This window comes from Strigops habroptila, chromosome 8 (genome assembly GCF_004027225.2).
Source record: "Strigops habroptila isolate Jane chromosome 8, bStrHab1.2.pri, whole genome shotgun sequence".
Lineage (NCBI taxonomy): Eukaryota > Metazoa > Chordata > Aves > Psittaciformes > Psittacidae > Strigops > Strigops habroptila.
This window is the reverse complement of record NC_044284.2, coordinates 16,445,490-16,460,046: the sequence shown is the minus strand read 5'-3', so window position 1 is coordinate 16,460,046 and position 14,557 is coordinate 16,445,490. Positions and strand designations below refer to the sequence as shown.

Here is a 14,557-nt window from a genome sequence, read left to right as displayed (position 1 = left end):
TATTGCCTGATGAGGCCAGAACTGTTCCATGAGATATCAGTCATTGTCAGTTACAAGACTATTTGCCTTCATATACATATGGAAGTGGTTCTGCAGGAAAAACAAGTTACAAAAGTACATGAGTACAGTGAATTAATTTATTTAAGGCAACAGATGCAATATGTTATGTGAGGAAGGGAGAGATAAAGCAAGAAGTTGGTCAAAGAACTTGTCCAGCAACGCAATGCAAGCCAATAACGAAATCATTAGAAGTCTATTTTCACATTCTAGCTGCTATTAGCATCTCTTTCCAAAACCAGAAAAACTAGATAAAGAACCAAGACATTAATAAGCAATAATTTAATTGCCAGGTATTCAATTAAAACAAAATCCTGGTGAACCTCTGTGGAAACTGAAGAGAAAACAAACAAACACCCACAAAAAAAAAAAGAAAAACACACCACCAAAACACACCACCAAAAAACCCACAAGTTTAATATACATTCTTTCAGTGACTTCAGATAAACATAAATAAAACCTACGCAGATTAAAAAAGTGCCTTACTTCAATTTTTCAAAGTTCTCTGGTTCCAAACTCCATATTTCTTCAACTTGTGCTCCTCTACAACCTGAAAGAAGGAATGATACAGGTTTCTTCAACAACCCTATTTAAAAGGGACACAGACAGTAAAGACAGACACTTGGAAGAAACATAGGAACATTTAAAATTTGTCTGTGCAGGTTACGGAAAAGTCTATTTACGGGCTTTGATGCATCCTCATTAGAAAACCAAACAAGACAGATGAAGAGAAATTATTTCAGGAATTTCTCCTGTGTATGGTGATCTTTATATCTTCATAAACACAGCTGCTTTTAAAACAGAAGCAGAGGAGATGAACATATCTTTGGTCACCTCACATCCTTTGCTCAACCAAAAATAATACTGTTTTTAAAGACATTGTCAGCTAGTCCAAAGCAGAACTTAAGAAAAAAATCTATCTCCAGAAAAAGACCCATAGTAATAGACTGCAAATACTGTAAAGAATATACTCAAGCATGACATTTACATACGATCCCCAAAAGTTCAAATACTCAGCATGTTGAAGATTAATCTATTAGTTAAACAGAAATACAAAAGAAGAAGTATGCCTGGGCTTCACTTGTGAGAAGCAGATGTGACAGAAATTACAAATCAATGTAACCTAACATAAAATCATTTTGCATCTTTAGCCAAAATCCTGTGTAGACTTATTTGTTGTTATAACCATATAATCACAGTATTTCCAAAGATGTTAAATGCAATTCAACATAAAATTTAGTATTCTAAAACCCAAAAAAGCCTCTTGCAAGTTACCCAGCCTACTGCAAAGCACCACAGCTCAGCTTGGTCACACACAACCCTTTCCCGTAACGTCCTCCTTCCTGGAGGCTCTATAACCGAGCCGGCTGGCACACAACCCAAACATGTATCTACCCCTTTCCAGACGCTGGTATTCCCTCTTAAGAGGCATTTACTTATATCAAGCTCCCCGGCAGAAGTGTGCATGTGCCCAAGGCGACAGGACGGGCTACGCTGCACAGCCCGTCCCACCACTGGCCACCCACCGCCCCGAAACCGGGACCACCGGCGCCGCGGAGGAGCCCTCACAGCCCTCTCAGCCGAGAGAGGCCAGCTGCTGCCTGCGGCAACGCGGGCAGGGGGAAACACGGCGCTGCGAGGCGGGAAGCGCCAGGCACTGCAAGCACGGCCGTGGCCGGGGAAGCCGCGCAGAGGTCACAAGAGACGCGTTCACTTGCACTCGCGTCGGCGCACCGCCACGCTGGAGGAGCACGGCCTCGGCCCCAGCCGCCCACCGCCGTGCCCCTTCCGCCCCCGGCCAGGCCGCCGCCACGCCGCGGCCGGGCTCAGCCCACCGGCGCCCCGCGCCCTTCGCCAGGGAAAGGAGCAGCACTCCGCTGGACCAGGCGGGCTTGTGCTGCACCCGCGCGGGAACAGCCGCAGCCTCCGGTAGGTCCGCGGCCTCAGAACCCCACCGCCAGCGCGACCCCTGCGCCCGACCCCACTCCCACTTCTCCCTCACCGAAGCCTTTGATGAGCTCCGTGAAGACGCCCGGGTCGCTCTCCATGAGGCACCACTCGCCGGCGCTGCTCCCTCCCGACATGGCGACGGCCGCCGCGCTCCCTCAGGCCCGGCACCGCCGCCGGCCGGTTAAGCTCCGAGGCCCAGGCACGCCGCTCCCTTCCCGGCAGGCCCCGCGGCCCACGCCGCACCTGTCATCGCTATGGTGAGGCGGGGCGGGAGCAGGAAGTGGCGGCCGGGATTGGATCCGGGGCAGCCGCCCGCTGCCGGCAGTGGTAGTGCCCCCGGAGGCGCCGTGCCTCCGCTCTGCGGCTCCGCTCCTGTTGCTCCGGTCTTGTGGCGGCGGACGGGCGGCAGATAGGAGGAACCCCCTGCGCCGCGGCAGGAAGCGGTTCCGCCTCGGCGGCGCGGCTCCATCCGGGCACTGGGGTGCGGCCGCGGGGGGCGGTGGGCGCGGCCCCATCCGGGTCCCGGGGATGCTGTCAGGGCGCCGGCGGGGCGGGACCGGGCTGCGGGAGACGCGGAGCTGCCGGTGGCCGGAGGGAGCCGCCCTGCTTGTGCCCAGCGCTCGGAGCGGGCTGTGCAGCTGCCCGCCGTCCCGGGCGCCCTCCCCATTGCCCGGCCCCCGCCGCAGCTGCCTGGGGCTGCGCTACTGCTCGGCGGAGGAGGCTGCGCTGGCCCGGGCGGGCCGAGCCCCGCGGCCCCTCCGAGGCCGCGGCCTCTCAGGCAAGTCGCGCCGCCCGGCGAGCGCTGAGGGCGGAGGGAGCGGGCTGGCCCCGGCGGGGTTGCGGGGTTGGCACGGGTGTTGAAGGAATGCGAAGAGGCACTCTCTGTAGATAGCCACCCCCTGCTTGGCACCCGGGCGCTGTAAACCCCGTGAGGGGATTAAAGGGGGCATCGCCTGGGCTCACTCGCCTGCTTTGTCGTCGCTTGTGTTTTCATAGTTATAGAAACTGACAGCTAAATTCAAAGGTCTTCGGGTATCAACTTTAGATGCTTTTTCCTTATAGTTTTGTTGTATGTCTGCTAAGCTACCTTTTCCCTCCGGTCAATAAATTTTTTAAGCAAGTATACTTTTAAGCAACTTCTATGGTAGAATTTTTTTGATCAAGTGCGTGGTTCATGTAGTCTGGTATCTCCTGTACTGACATCATACCAGTGAGCGTACTGCTAGCGACTTGGGAAATGTTCTCCTAACATTCCTGTTTACGTAGAGATGCTTATGTTGTGCAGTATGAGGACTTGCGTTGTCAGAGCTCTGCTGTGGTGCAGGTCTATTTTCGTGCAACCATAACTTTATAAGATCCTTTATGCTCCCCATTCTTATTTTTGCTTCAAGATAGTGGTGTTTTCTAGTATCTTTCCATGTACCTTTTTTTAATGTAATAAATAAACTAATGGGTGCTGACTGTGATGTCAGGATTTTTTGTTTGGGTTTTGTATATGTAGTATGGAACATGACCTACAGTTTAATGAAATTAGCCAATTGAAATGTATTGAAATAAAATGTATTTAGACATTAGAATGTACTGATATGGTATTCATGCACTGCAAATACCACCCTTGTTATTTTCAGTGTATTTGCATGCTTCAGATGTCAGTGAAAAAGTCGGCTCAACCATGATGTGTATTTAAATTGGTTTGCAGGGAAACATGATTAGAATATTTAAGCACTGAGAAAAACAGCTGAATGCTGGTGCTCGGAATAATGCAATGAAGGAGATTCCTTAGCTAATTTTTAACTAAAACCTGCATTTTTAAACCAGGTATCAACATATGGCTTCTACTTTTATGATTCTAGCAACATATAGAGTATAGTGGGAGCACTGATTATTATTTATTATTTAATTCTGGATCACTGCAGGTAGGCAAGAATGGAGGAAGGGTACATTTCTAGTGGCTTGCAGTGAAAGGAAAATTCTGTGTCAAAGAGAAAGTAGGGAAGTTTGTAAATCAGTGTGGTACTCAAACTGGGGGGAAAAAATCTGTTTACATTACTGACATTTATTTGTGCTAGCTTCTGAAGCAAAATGGCTTTTATCTTCAGCATCCAGACAAGCATCTCAGAAGTAGACAGCTGCAATACTTAAAAATTATTAAGTGGATTTCTTTGGATTGGCATTTCTGTGTGCTCAGACTTTAGTGTGTGCTTATTTTAAGGTCTGTATGCAGTTTGATGGAGTGCATTATTGGTGCTTTTTTTTTTTCAAGTAGGACTCCTTGGTGCTATTTGGTGGGGTTTTTTTATTGTTTGGTGAGAACTGAGAACACTGAATTTACTCTTTTCATATTAATGTTTTGGAGATAGTGATGATAAATTTTCTTCCCCTTACCATGCTGATTTAATTTCCCCTTACCATGCTGATTTAATTTCACCTGCATTTATTTCAGTTTAAATGTTATGGCTTGAATTTTACCATGCTAGATGTTCTCCAAGTAAGAGCAGTGTTGTTGCCTACAAATATTACAGCTGAACTCTCTTGCAACTCACAAGTGTATGGAGACCTGAAAGATTATGAATTTTTGTGTTGGTTTGGGGTTTGTTTTTTTTTTTTTCTTCTTAACCTCAAATGTAAAGCAGTACAGAATTTGTTGTTGCATGTCTTTGTGTTTTCTTGGATGTCACTTGAAATAGCAGGCTGTTTGAGCCTGTAATAATTTTTTCTTGAGCTGCTGTCAATTGTTACAAAGCTGCTGCTTAAGCCTCACTGAAACCCACCATATTTGAACTCTGCAAAGCCTTCTGACTAAACAGTTTTTCAGTATTTTAGTTCTTTATTTTAGCATTGTGTTTCTTCAGTTGGTTGGTATTACAGTTCTTCAGCAAGACAGAGTAGGGCAAGATCTGATTTTTGAGCAATTTAGTATGCAATCCAAAAATCTACCAAAGGAAGTGGTGTAGTATACTAGTGGCAACAGGGCATAACACCAGTCATGATTTTTGTGTGCCACGTATTAGGGTTAAGTAGTTTCCAGGTTAGTTTTAACGAAATATATTTGTCACCATTGTAACTCAAGAGATTGGTTTTTTTGTTTCTTTTCCTCTGGTATGTGTTATTGAGCACTTAGAGTATACTTTTATTAAATTTATGAAGGAAAAATTACAAGTGTACAGATAAGATGTATTTACTTTGCTAAGAACTCGTAAGAGGACAATTATCAGGTTTTCACAGTAGTTCTTAATGGGCTTTATTATTCTTCCAGCAGACTTCTTGGAAGTGTAGACAATGGAGGACGAGGAAAAACAAGTGCAACTCCTGAATGAAAAGCAGGTGCCAAACTCTGAGAGTGGTTATGTGTGGCATGTCACCGATATGAATCGACTGCAGCGTTTCTTGTGTTTTGGTTCAGAAGGTGGTACTTATTACATCAAGGAGCAGAAGCTGGGCTATGGAAATGCAGAAGCTTTAGTGAGACTGATTGAAGAGGGTAGAGGTTGTGAAGTTGTTCAAGAAATAAAGACATTCAGTCAAGAAGGCAGAGCAGCAAAACAGGAGCCCCTGCTTTTTGCTCTTGCAATTTGCTCACAGTGTTCTGATGCAAAAACAAAACAAGCAGCATTTAAAGCTGTTCCTGAGGTGTGTTGCATACCAACTCATCTCTTTACTTTCATCCAATTTAAAAAAGATCTGAAGGAGGGCATGAAATGTGGTATTTGGGGCCGTGCACTGAGGAAAGCTGTTGCAGATTGGTACAATGGAAAAAATGGCATGGCTGTTGCTTTAGCAGTTACAAAATATAAACAAAGAAGTGGTTGGTCTCATAAAGATCTTCTGAGGTTGTCCCACCTAAAACCTGCCAGTGAAGGTAATAAATTTTTATTTATCTGAAAATACTGTGTTTTAAACCTTTTATATTTACTGTAGAAGTATTTAGTTTTGGAAACCAAAGTACCATTATAGACTGATGATTTCTTAGTGATGGTATCCTGTAAATTGCACCTTAAAAACGTGAGTGGTCTTATCAGAAATTGACCTATTTATCTTCAAAGTAAACAGAGTTTGTTTCTTCTTTTTCTTTTGTCTGTGGAGAGAAGAGAAAGTAATATAGTTCTCTTAGTTTGTTCCTAGTTGCTTAAAAATTATGAGATAACACTTTTTCATTATTTGGGAAGATCTGTTGATTTCAAATACATTAGGTTCCTTACTTCTAAGGAGAATAATACAGTGACTAAAACTAGTGCTCTAAGTTGTGTGTCACCGACATTTTTTTATAGCTGGTTGGCAGGTCTGAGAATGAAACCTGCTAACTCATTTGCTTGCTAGAATGTTAAATGCCAGTATAAAGATGGTAATCCTGCTTGGAAAATATTTTTATTTTCAATAGGAATTGCTATAGTCACTAAATATATTACCAAAGGGTGGAAAGATGTCCAAGAAGCTTATAAAGACAAAGCAGTTTCTGCTGACACTGAAAAACTCTTGAAGTATCTGGAGGCTGTGGAGAAAGTAAAACGCACAAAAGATGAATTGGAAGTTACTCATTTAATAGAGGAATATGGTCTAGTTAGAGAGCATCTCCTGACAAACCATCTGAAATCTAAAGAGGTAGGTAAAATTCATTAGCTTTGTAATCTCTTTAGAGTAACACTTTTCAGAGTCTTAAGTCTACATTTCCATAAAAAATAGCCCTTATGTTGTTCATCAAGTTATTTACCCAAGTAGCTAATTTAAAATAATGAAGATCTTAACTTGTGTGTTTATTATTTTAAAGTACTCTTATTTAATGTACAGATGTCAGTTCTTGTAGTTTGGGAATCTCATCTCTTTTTTTTTTTTTCCCCTTCTCTTTCTTTGATCATAGGTTTGGAAGGCATTGCTAAAGGAGATGTCCATTTCTGTATTGTTGAGAAATTTAGGAAAGCTAACAGCAAATGCAGTGCTTGAACCACGAGGTTCAGAAGTGGCAATAGTATGTGAAAGACTGAGAAATGAGAAACTGCTAAAAAAGGTAAGAACATTTTCATAATCGGTGCCAGCCTTTGTGGTTTTTAATCTCTTTCTAAACTGTAGTTCTTCAGGCAACCTCTTCACAAAACAAAAGGGATGTTCATTGGAGGAAATGTGTAGTTTATTCTTTTAAAAAACTGCAGCAGAACACTTGCGCCTTTATTTTAAAACTTATATTTATAATTTCTCATTTGATTCCCCTCCCCTCTCTATTTCTGAAACATTTCTACAAAATAAATATATTGACAACTAGGATCTTTTCTTAAATTAGCACTGTGGCAAGCTTCTGGTGATGGCGTAAGGTAACATTTGGAGTTGATTGGAGGATTCTGGATTTCGGAAAGGGCACGAGGTCCATTACCACTAACTGACAAGTATCCGTTCAGAAAACAGCTGTGTAAAGACTGCATGAGCTCTTCAAACTTAACAAATCTAAAGGAACAATATAGCAAACCAGACACTTGTAGTAGGATCTTTTTTTTTTAGTTTGTCTTTTTTTTTTTTTTTTTAATGTATTTCAGATTTTTAAAAACTTCCTGTGGCTTTCTTTTGCCTGTAGGGTAGAATACATCCGTTCCATATTTTGGTTGCATTAGAAAGCTATAAAGCTGGACATGGAAGCAGAGGAAAGCTTTGGTGGCGTCCTGATGAAGACATTTTAGAAGCCTTAGATGCCTCATTTTACAAAACTTTCAAGGTAATATGGTTATTCAATTTGTTACGGTTTTTAAGAAATCTCTGTTTCTGAAAGCCTCAAAAATGATCAAGAAAAATTTGATGTATTAATTATGTGTACCTATAGTCTTTCTTTTTTTTTTTTTTTCCCTTATAGACGGTTGAACCAACAGGAAAACGCTTCTTACTTGCAGTTGATGTCAGTGCGTCAATGACACAAAAAGTTTTGGGCAGTGTACTCAATGCTAGCACCGTTGCAGCAGCAATGTGTATGGTGAGGCATTAACCTTCTTTTATTTATAATTATTTCAGCTTGAGCTGCTCTTTTCATACAAAGGTGCTCTAAAACTGCTTAGATTTCAGAAGGAAACTTACCTTTAATATATTTGGGTACAGAAAATGTGACCTTGTGTCTCACTGGTAGACCAGATGCTTAAAGCCAGTGGCAACCAAATTCAGAAAGATCAATTTGAAGAAGTTGATTTCTAGTCTAAATGAAAGTGGTCAAGGCTGCTTTTTCGCTTATCTTAGCTGAAAATACATTTTAATTTATTTTTGTTTCAAAAGCAGTCATAGAATAATACAGATCGGATTAAGAAATTTTGGGATAATTCTTGTGTGCATTTAAGTCATCAATATGGCTTCTGTCTCACAATTACCTTCCCCTCAATTTGATATTCTAAAGCTTCTTGTGTATTTATATTATAGAGGAGTTGAACTTTTGTTGGTGTTTAAAAATGTTTAGTGTTTTATGTCAGGGGAAAGAAGGAAGATGGAAGTATACTTAGACTAATTAGAGGAGTTCTTTAGCTTTGATTTTTACAATGTTTATTTGCAGTATTACATTTAGAGTGAAGCATTAATGCATATGAGAAGCCATGGTGACTTGAATGCAAAAGGATATGTCATGTTGTGGGAATGCCTTGATTCAGACTTTAAAAATTCTGAGTAACATAACTAAATTATTTTTGTTTTCCTCTTTCTCAGGTTGTGGCACGTACTGAAAAGGATTCCCATATTGTTGCCTTTTCGCATGAAATGGTGCCCTGCCCAGTGACGACTGATATGACGTTGCCTCAAGTATTAGTGAAAATGTATGAAGTATGTAAAACAAACCAAAACAGAACAAAAACATTAGGAAATAGCTGTTGCTAACACCAGAGTCTAGAAGTCTCAGCAGTTACATTGTACTTTCTTTATAGTCCGTTGTAGTACTGTGGTTAGTCTGTATTTGTATAGTAAAACATGGGATTTTTTTTTTTTTCCCGTTTATTTAAAGAAAGTCCAGCAAATGTCATTATTTCAACTGCTGGATATTACACATTGCAATCTAGAATGCAGTGTTAGGTCACAATGAGTTAGGTTGGAAAGAATATATAAAAAGTCAAACAAACAAACAAAAAAAACCCTGGACAGAACTAGTAAGGGAACTGTTGTTTAACAAAGAAGCCTCTGTATGTGGTAAAACATGGAGCTTCCATAAAAAATAATTCTTCCATGGTTTACTGCTTTCTGTATTAATGTGTTCCATGTATTTTTTTTTTTTTCCTTTTAAGATTCCAGTGGGTACCACTGATTGTTCCCTTCCAATGATATGGGCTCAAAAAACTCAGACAGCTGCTGATGTCTTTATTGTGTTTACCGATAACGAGACTTTTGCTGGAAATACTCATCCTGCAACAGCTCTTAGAGAGTACAGAGAGGTAAATATGCTTCTGACTGTCTATAATTGATGAATACTATACAAAATAAATACCAGTTCTAGAAGTGTCTTAGAGACTGAACTTAGAGAGAATTGCAGTAAATAATTATATGTTGCTTAAAACTGACATATTCTGCAGTTAGGCAGAATTAGTGCGCATATTGCTCTAATTGCATGTATTTAAGACCTCTGAATTGCTAAAGGATTTATAATTACCCTACCCTGCTCAGTGTACTGCAATATCAATGAAAATCTGTTTGGTATTCAGAGAATATATGACTTTCTGCATTCTGTCTATAATTGATTGAATAAGTTTTTTATGGTACTTACAGAAGAAAACTCGTCTCACAATTAAATTGAACTTTCATGTCTGCAGTAGATACCACAAAGTTTAAATGAAGTAATGTAGATAAGCCTGCAGGAAAGGTGTCAATAGGATGAGGTGATAGTATCTTGTGAAGACAGCTCATTAGGATTTAAATGGGCTACTCTTAAGCTGTGCAGCTTCATAATTTTAAAATAGAACTAAGAAAAATACCTTCTCCAAACCCATTGCTATTAGAAACTCTGGTTTAATCAGCAAACCATCTTTTATGCTTTAAAGAAACTAATTTTTAAACTACAAGAAATACTTTTTGGTACATGGACCTTTGTATCATGTCCTCCCAGTTGAAATGAATACCAAAAGTCTTTAACTTGCCCACTGCGTTTCTGTTTTCTTAATTGAGACTAGCTCCCATTCCTAAATTTGTTCTTTAAAACAGAGTTCTGTGCTCTTAATGCCACTTGCTTTGCTTTCCCTTACAGGTGATTAACCTGCAAATTCAGCTCATTTAGCAGAATTGTCCAGGCTACGGTGGTTGTATTTGTTCAACCACAAAAACATCCTCTTTGACTCCTATTAGAGGATTCGGTAATTATTGTTGAAAGTTATCTCTTAGAATGAACTCCACAATAGCAAATGCAATGTTTGATATTTATCTGTGAATAATCTATGAATCTTAGAATTGCAGGAAAGTTGTGTACACCTCACTGTAGTTATTCCCATTAATTTAAATATATCTAGTGCAGGTTAAGTACGATGTTAACAGTCTGCAATTCTGGTTATGGCATATCTAGTTTCTATCAGTATGCCTGTTCAGACAGTGGTTTAGGAGACAAGATAGCAAGATTTGGCCCTCTGGCATGTTTAAGTTACTGTATATGTGTGTTCTGATCTTTTTTTTTTTTTTTTTCCTCTTTTTTCTTTTTTTGTCCTTCCTCTAGAAAATGGGTATTTCTGCTAAATTGATCATTTGTGGAATGACCTCAAGTGGTTTTACCATTGCCGATCCAGATGACAGAGGCATGTTGGATATATGTGGCTTTGATACAGGAGCTTTGGATGTTATTCGAAACTTCGCTTTGGATTTGATCTAATTTTCTAGGCATCTGCTCTTCCCAGTGGGTCCATTGCTGGCAACAGACTACACCCTGGGGACTCCCAGCCAAATATACTTCATTAGAATATGGCACATTATATACATATCAGAATGTTACCTTTTTGTGAAGGGAAAAGAAGAAAAGCAGATGAGAAATCTCTTTTCTCTTTTTTCCTGTTGCACACAATTTAAAGTAACAGTGGGAAGTTTGCTAAAAGTAGCTACAGGGTTACACAGTATATAATTTAATTTCATTTATAATAGATTATAAATACTGAGAGATTTTTAATTTCCCCCTCCCAGCCTACCCCCCACCCCCTACCCCCCCTGCCATTGCTGTGGAATGGCTTGTTTGCAAGAAGATATTGAATTACTCTTAGGATGGGGCAGAAAAACAAAACTTGGGGTTAGTATTTTTAATAATGTCAGTTTAACAGCAACTTCATTGAGAGGGATTTTTCTTTGGTCTTTTTTTAATCTTTGAGTTTTAAACAAATTACTAAGTTTCAACACTTTCCATTGTTACACTTCAGATCTACAAAAGAAATATTTTCTGGCACGTATGAGACCATGTGACTGTGACACAGTATAGAAGTTATCCATTGAAATTTTATACTGATGAAACTGAAAGTGGAAAAGCTTATGCTAATCTTTTTCTATCTAGATTATCATCCTAATTTTCAGGAGTAAAGTGTAATTCTCTTTAGATAAATTGAGGTGTGGTTTCTGTACCATGTGGTTTCAGAAGCAGTATTTTAAAATTAGTGTGATTTACAGGAAGTTTTAAGAACTCTTTTTACTAGAAAAAGACCCTGGAAATGGCTTGGAAGCCACATTCAGTCCATGTTATAACTTCAGGAAGCAACAGCACACTTTCAGTGAGAAAGATCAACAAGTGCATGTGTCTTGGACTGCTCTTGAAAGCTGAGTGGTAACAACCAGAAACAAAAAGCTACATTTTTTTCAAAAGAATGTATTAAACAATGCAGAAAAAAATCTTCCTAACAGGACAATATTTCATTTTTTGAAATCTTTTTGTAGATTAATATCACTTCTGATTTTCTTAAATTAATTCAAGCTAACATTTTTCAAAACTACCTCCACTTTATAGTGACCAATTCTTAAAAACTTTTATAAAATGTACAGCTGCCTCTTTCATGTTCTCAAAATCTTGTTTGGGAAGTGATTGAAAACTGGATTTTTTTATTTTATTTCATTTTTTTTTAGTCTAATAGAGTGTGAGTAAATAAGGAGAAGGCTAGTGAAAATCTTATCACTTTGGAAGAGGAATTAACAGCAATTCATGTGTATATGTATTTAATTGTGTGTTTTTATATATGTGTGTATGGGGGGAAGTTAAAAGATCTCTTTAGTAGGTCACAATCTTAGAAGACGGGAAAAGTTTTTAGTGATGCTTTTACAACTTTCCCCAAGACATACGTGTGTCAACCTCTTTTATGCTAATTCTGGCTGTTTAAACAGTGAATTTGATGTTAATTTGCAAATAATTATGATTTATAAAAATAACCCAGTTGTGGTAAATGACATGTAAGACCATATTTTTCTGCCTAAAACCCAAGCTTTTAAATGTAAAATTCAAGTTCATATTATACTTTTGATACTTGTAACACTTTTAATTAAGCCTCGCACATACTGATTATAAATTCAAAGCTCGCATTCTGTAGGATGGATATCCCTTTTGGTGCTAAAATGTGAGCTTACACGTTACTGAAGGTATTCAGCTACAGACTTACACTCTACCTTAATGAATAAACCGTTGAGGGAAGCCTTTTCTGACATTAAAACCATGGCTTAAAGAACTGATGGTAGGAACATTACCTTTCAGTGGACTTCTGAATTATCGCTGCTCTTACGACACAGCTTGACAAATACAGGACTGCCTCCAGCTTGTCAGGTGACATCGAGAAAAAACGAGTGTTCGTACAAAGGCTGAGACATAACACTATGAGTTTGAAGATTAGCCATTTCTTATGAAAAATTTCTTAACCACTTTTAGTATCCTTTCTAAATAAACACCATGAATATGGGAAGTAAACTCGTTTGGTCAATACATGTCAATAATTATTCTAAGTAAATGCACTGATGTTTTCGGATTGGTTTTGGTAGTAGTGTGTTTGAAATTACTCAATAGTCAAACATCTGATCAGGTGTTTCCTTCTAAGCTAGAGATGTTGAAAATAACTGATAGATAAGTATCTTTTGCAAGTACTTTTTATTATTTGGAGTAGTATTTGTGAAGTAATAGGAAATATTTTGGAATATAAAATTAAAATGTAAAACAGGTATTTCAAGTAACTTTGTGCACTTAATTGCATAAATTTACTGCAAGTAAAAGGTTAGAGTAGTTACTAACAGATTGAATGAACGGTTATAGTAGTGTTGCATCTTTGAAAGCAGTCCAGTTTAAAATACAATTCCTTGAACTAGAGCGTAAGTGAAGATGAACTGTTCAGTAGAACTTAGAGAAAATGTAGCTCCCTCTATCTGTTGACACTGGATAGCTATGCACCCTGTTAAAGATGGTCATCTGTGCTGGAGTACGTAATATGCTCCTAAATATTTACTGTATCTCTGTACTAAAAAATCTTGTTAGAAATAGATTATTCTAAGTGGTTTGGTTATCTGATGTAAAACTAGCACCAATGAGATCATGTTGTCATCTGCTTCTCCTTTAAGATTTTCATAGAGAGGAAACTGAAGTAAATGCCGACAGCTGAAACTTTATAGTGTGTTGACCTTTGTTTCTACTGGTTTTTGTTTGGTTTCATTGTTATCTTGCAATAAGGGTCATAGAAGAATGATACTGCATATTGCTTTTCCATAGACTGGATCTTTTTTGTCTGCCCATATACTGAATTTTAAGGAACAGCGTGACTCGTTTGCCGTAACACAAATTTGTACTGATTTTGGTCTTTAGTTATTAGATTGGTAATTGATAATTTCCGAAATTGTATCTGGCCATGTAAAAAGGCAGTAAGTATTGTAATGCTATTAAAAAGAGAGAGAGTGGTAGAACAAAGTTGCTGAGCTTAAGCATTAATTCAGTTTATAATAAATAACCTACCCTTTCGCCGTAGAGGAGACACAGACTCTTTCAAGTTAACAGTGTTGTTTGCATTGGAGGAACACTTTGACTAACAAAGCGAAACTGGGGCAATAATTGTGCACTGCAGTTTGCCAGTAAAAACTGAACAGGGACAAGTTTAAAGATTGTTAATTTTATTGAAAACATTAATTAAAAAAAAAAGTCTAAATGCAGAGTGCAGCTGTAGAGTGGGTGAATGCAGGTTTCCTGATACCTAACAGAACTAACAGGCTTTCAGTTTGACTGCCATTTCACTGTGACATCCTTAACAATTCTTAAGTATTAGACTATTAACATCTAAGACTGTAATGTTCTAGCACTTTAGCTTTAAGAAAAAAGACCAGTTCCTGGTTGGAAGCACAGCAGAGATAAAACCTTCTTATCTTAAGAAGGGCTGTAACGAATGAAAATCGAAGGTCAGGTTTCTTCATGGAAGGGATACAATCAAGAATGTGGAGAGGGCAGAAGGCACTCAAGATTTCTTAAAAACTATGCAATGCATACATCAGCATTGTGTAATAAATTGAATAAAGATGGGAATAATTTTGCAAAGGAATAGAATTTCATGGCAGGAATTTTAGACCTACAGCAAGGAGGAGTGTTTGCGGTACTTGTTGAATTAGATTGCAGGCACAGTATGGGGTC

At 39.1% G+C, this 14,557-nt stretch overlaps 2 protein-coding genes across 9 annotated transcripts in view; one reads left to right on the top strand and one right to left on the bottom strand.

The window, feature by feature from the left end:
• UCHL5 (ubiquitin C-terminal hydrolase L5) overlaps positions 1–2,466 on the bottom strand; it is a 20,073-nt gene extending 17,607 nt beyond the window's left edge. Inside the window, exons 1-2 of one of the 3 annotated variants that reach the window (XM_030495380.1) lie at positions 2,060–2,466; positions 544–607 (exon numbers count right to left, since the gene is read on the bottom strand). In XM_030495380.1, coding sequence (XP_030351240.1) covers positions 544–607; positions 2,060–2,141 — 146 coding nt within the window. In that variant the 5' untranslated portion in view covers positions 2,142–2,466. The remainder of the gene's footprint in view (positions 1–543; positions 608–2,059) is intronic. The other 2 variants (XM_030495381.1, XM_030495382.1) reach the window with 2 other exon arrangements.
• Positions 2,308–14,557, top strand: RO60 (Ro60, Y RNA binding protein). 6 transcript variants are annotated; one of them, XM_030495372.1, is made up of 9 exons: positions 2,308–2,785; positions 5,264–5,866; positions 6,386–6,606; positions 6,863–7,009; positions 7,568–7,705; positions 7,841–7,957; positions 8,671–8,784; positions 9,240–9,386; positions 10,652–13,551. In XM_030495372.1, the coding sequence occupies exons 2-9, from the start codon at positions 5,287–5,289 to the stop codon at positions 10,802–10,804; spliced, it is 1,617 nt and encodes a 538-aa protein (XP_030351232.1). In that variant the 5' UTR covers positions 2,308–2,785; positions 5,264–5,286; the 3' UTR covers positions 10,805–13,551. The 6 variants fall into 6 exon arrangements, 5 of the variants coding, with proteins under 5 accessions (XP_030351232.1, XP_030351233.1, XP_030351230.1 ...); XM_030495373.1 differs by having other exon boundaries at positions 2,398–2,488; positions 5,267–5,866; XM_030495370.1 differs by having other exon boundaries at positions 2,532–2,785; positions 5,267–5,866; positions 10,652–14,557.

What these genes read in the sequence shown, in the direction of transcription:
- RO60 (XM_030495370.1), top strand. Translation starts at nt 5,287, where the DNA reads ATGGAGGACGAGGAAAAACAAGTGCAACTCCTGAATGAAAAGCAGGTG. An exon ending in CATTTTACAAAACTTTCAAG is followed by an intron (nt 7,706 to 7,840) that starts GTAATATGGTTA and finishes TTTCCCTTATAG; the next exon opens with ACGGTTGAACCAACAGGAAA. An exon ending in TTGCAGCAGCAATGTGTATG is followed by an intron (nt 7,958 to 8,670) that starts GTGAGGCATTAA and finishes CCTCTTTCTCAG; the next exon opens with GTTGTGGCACGTACTGAAAA.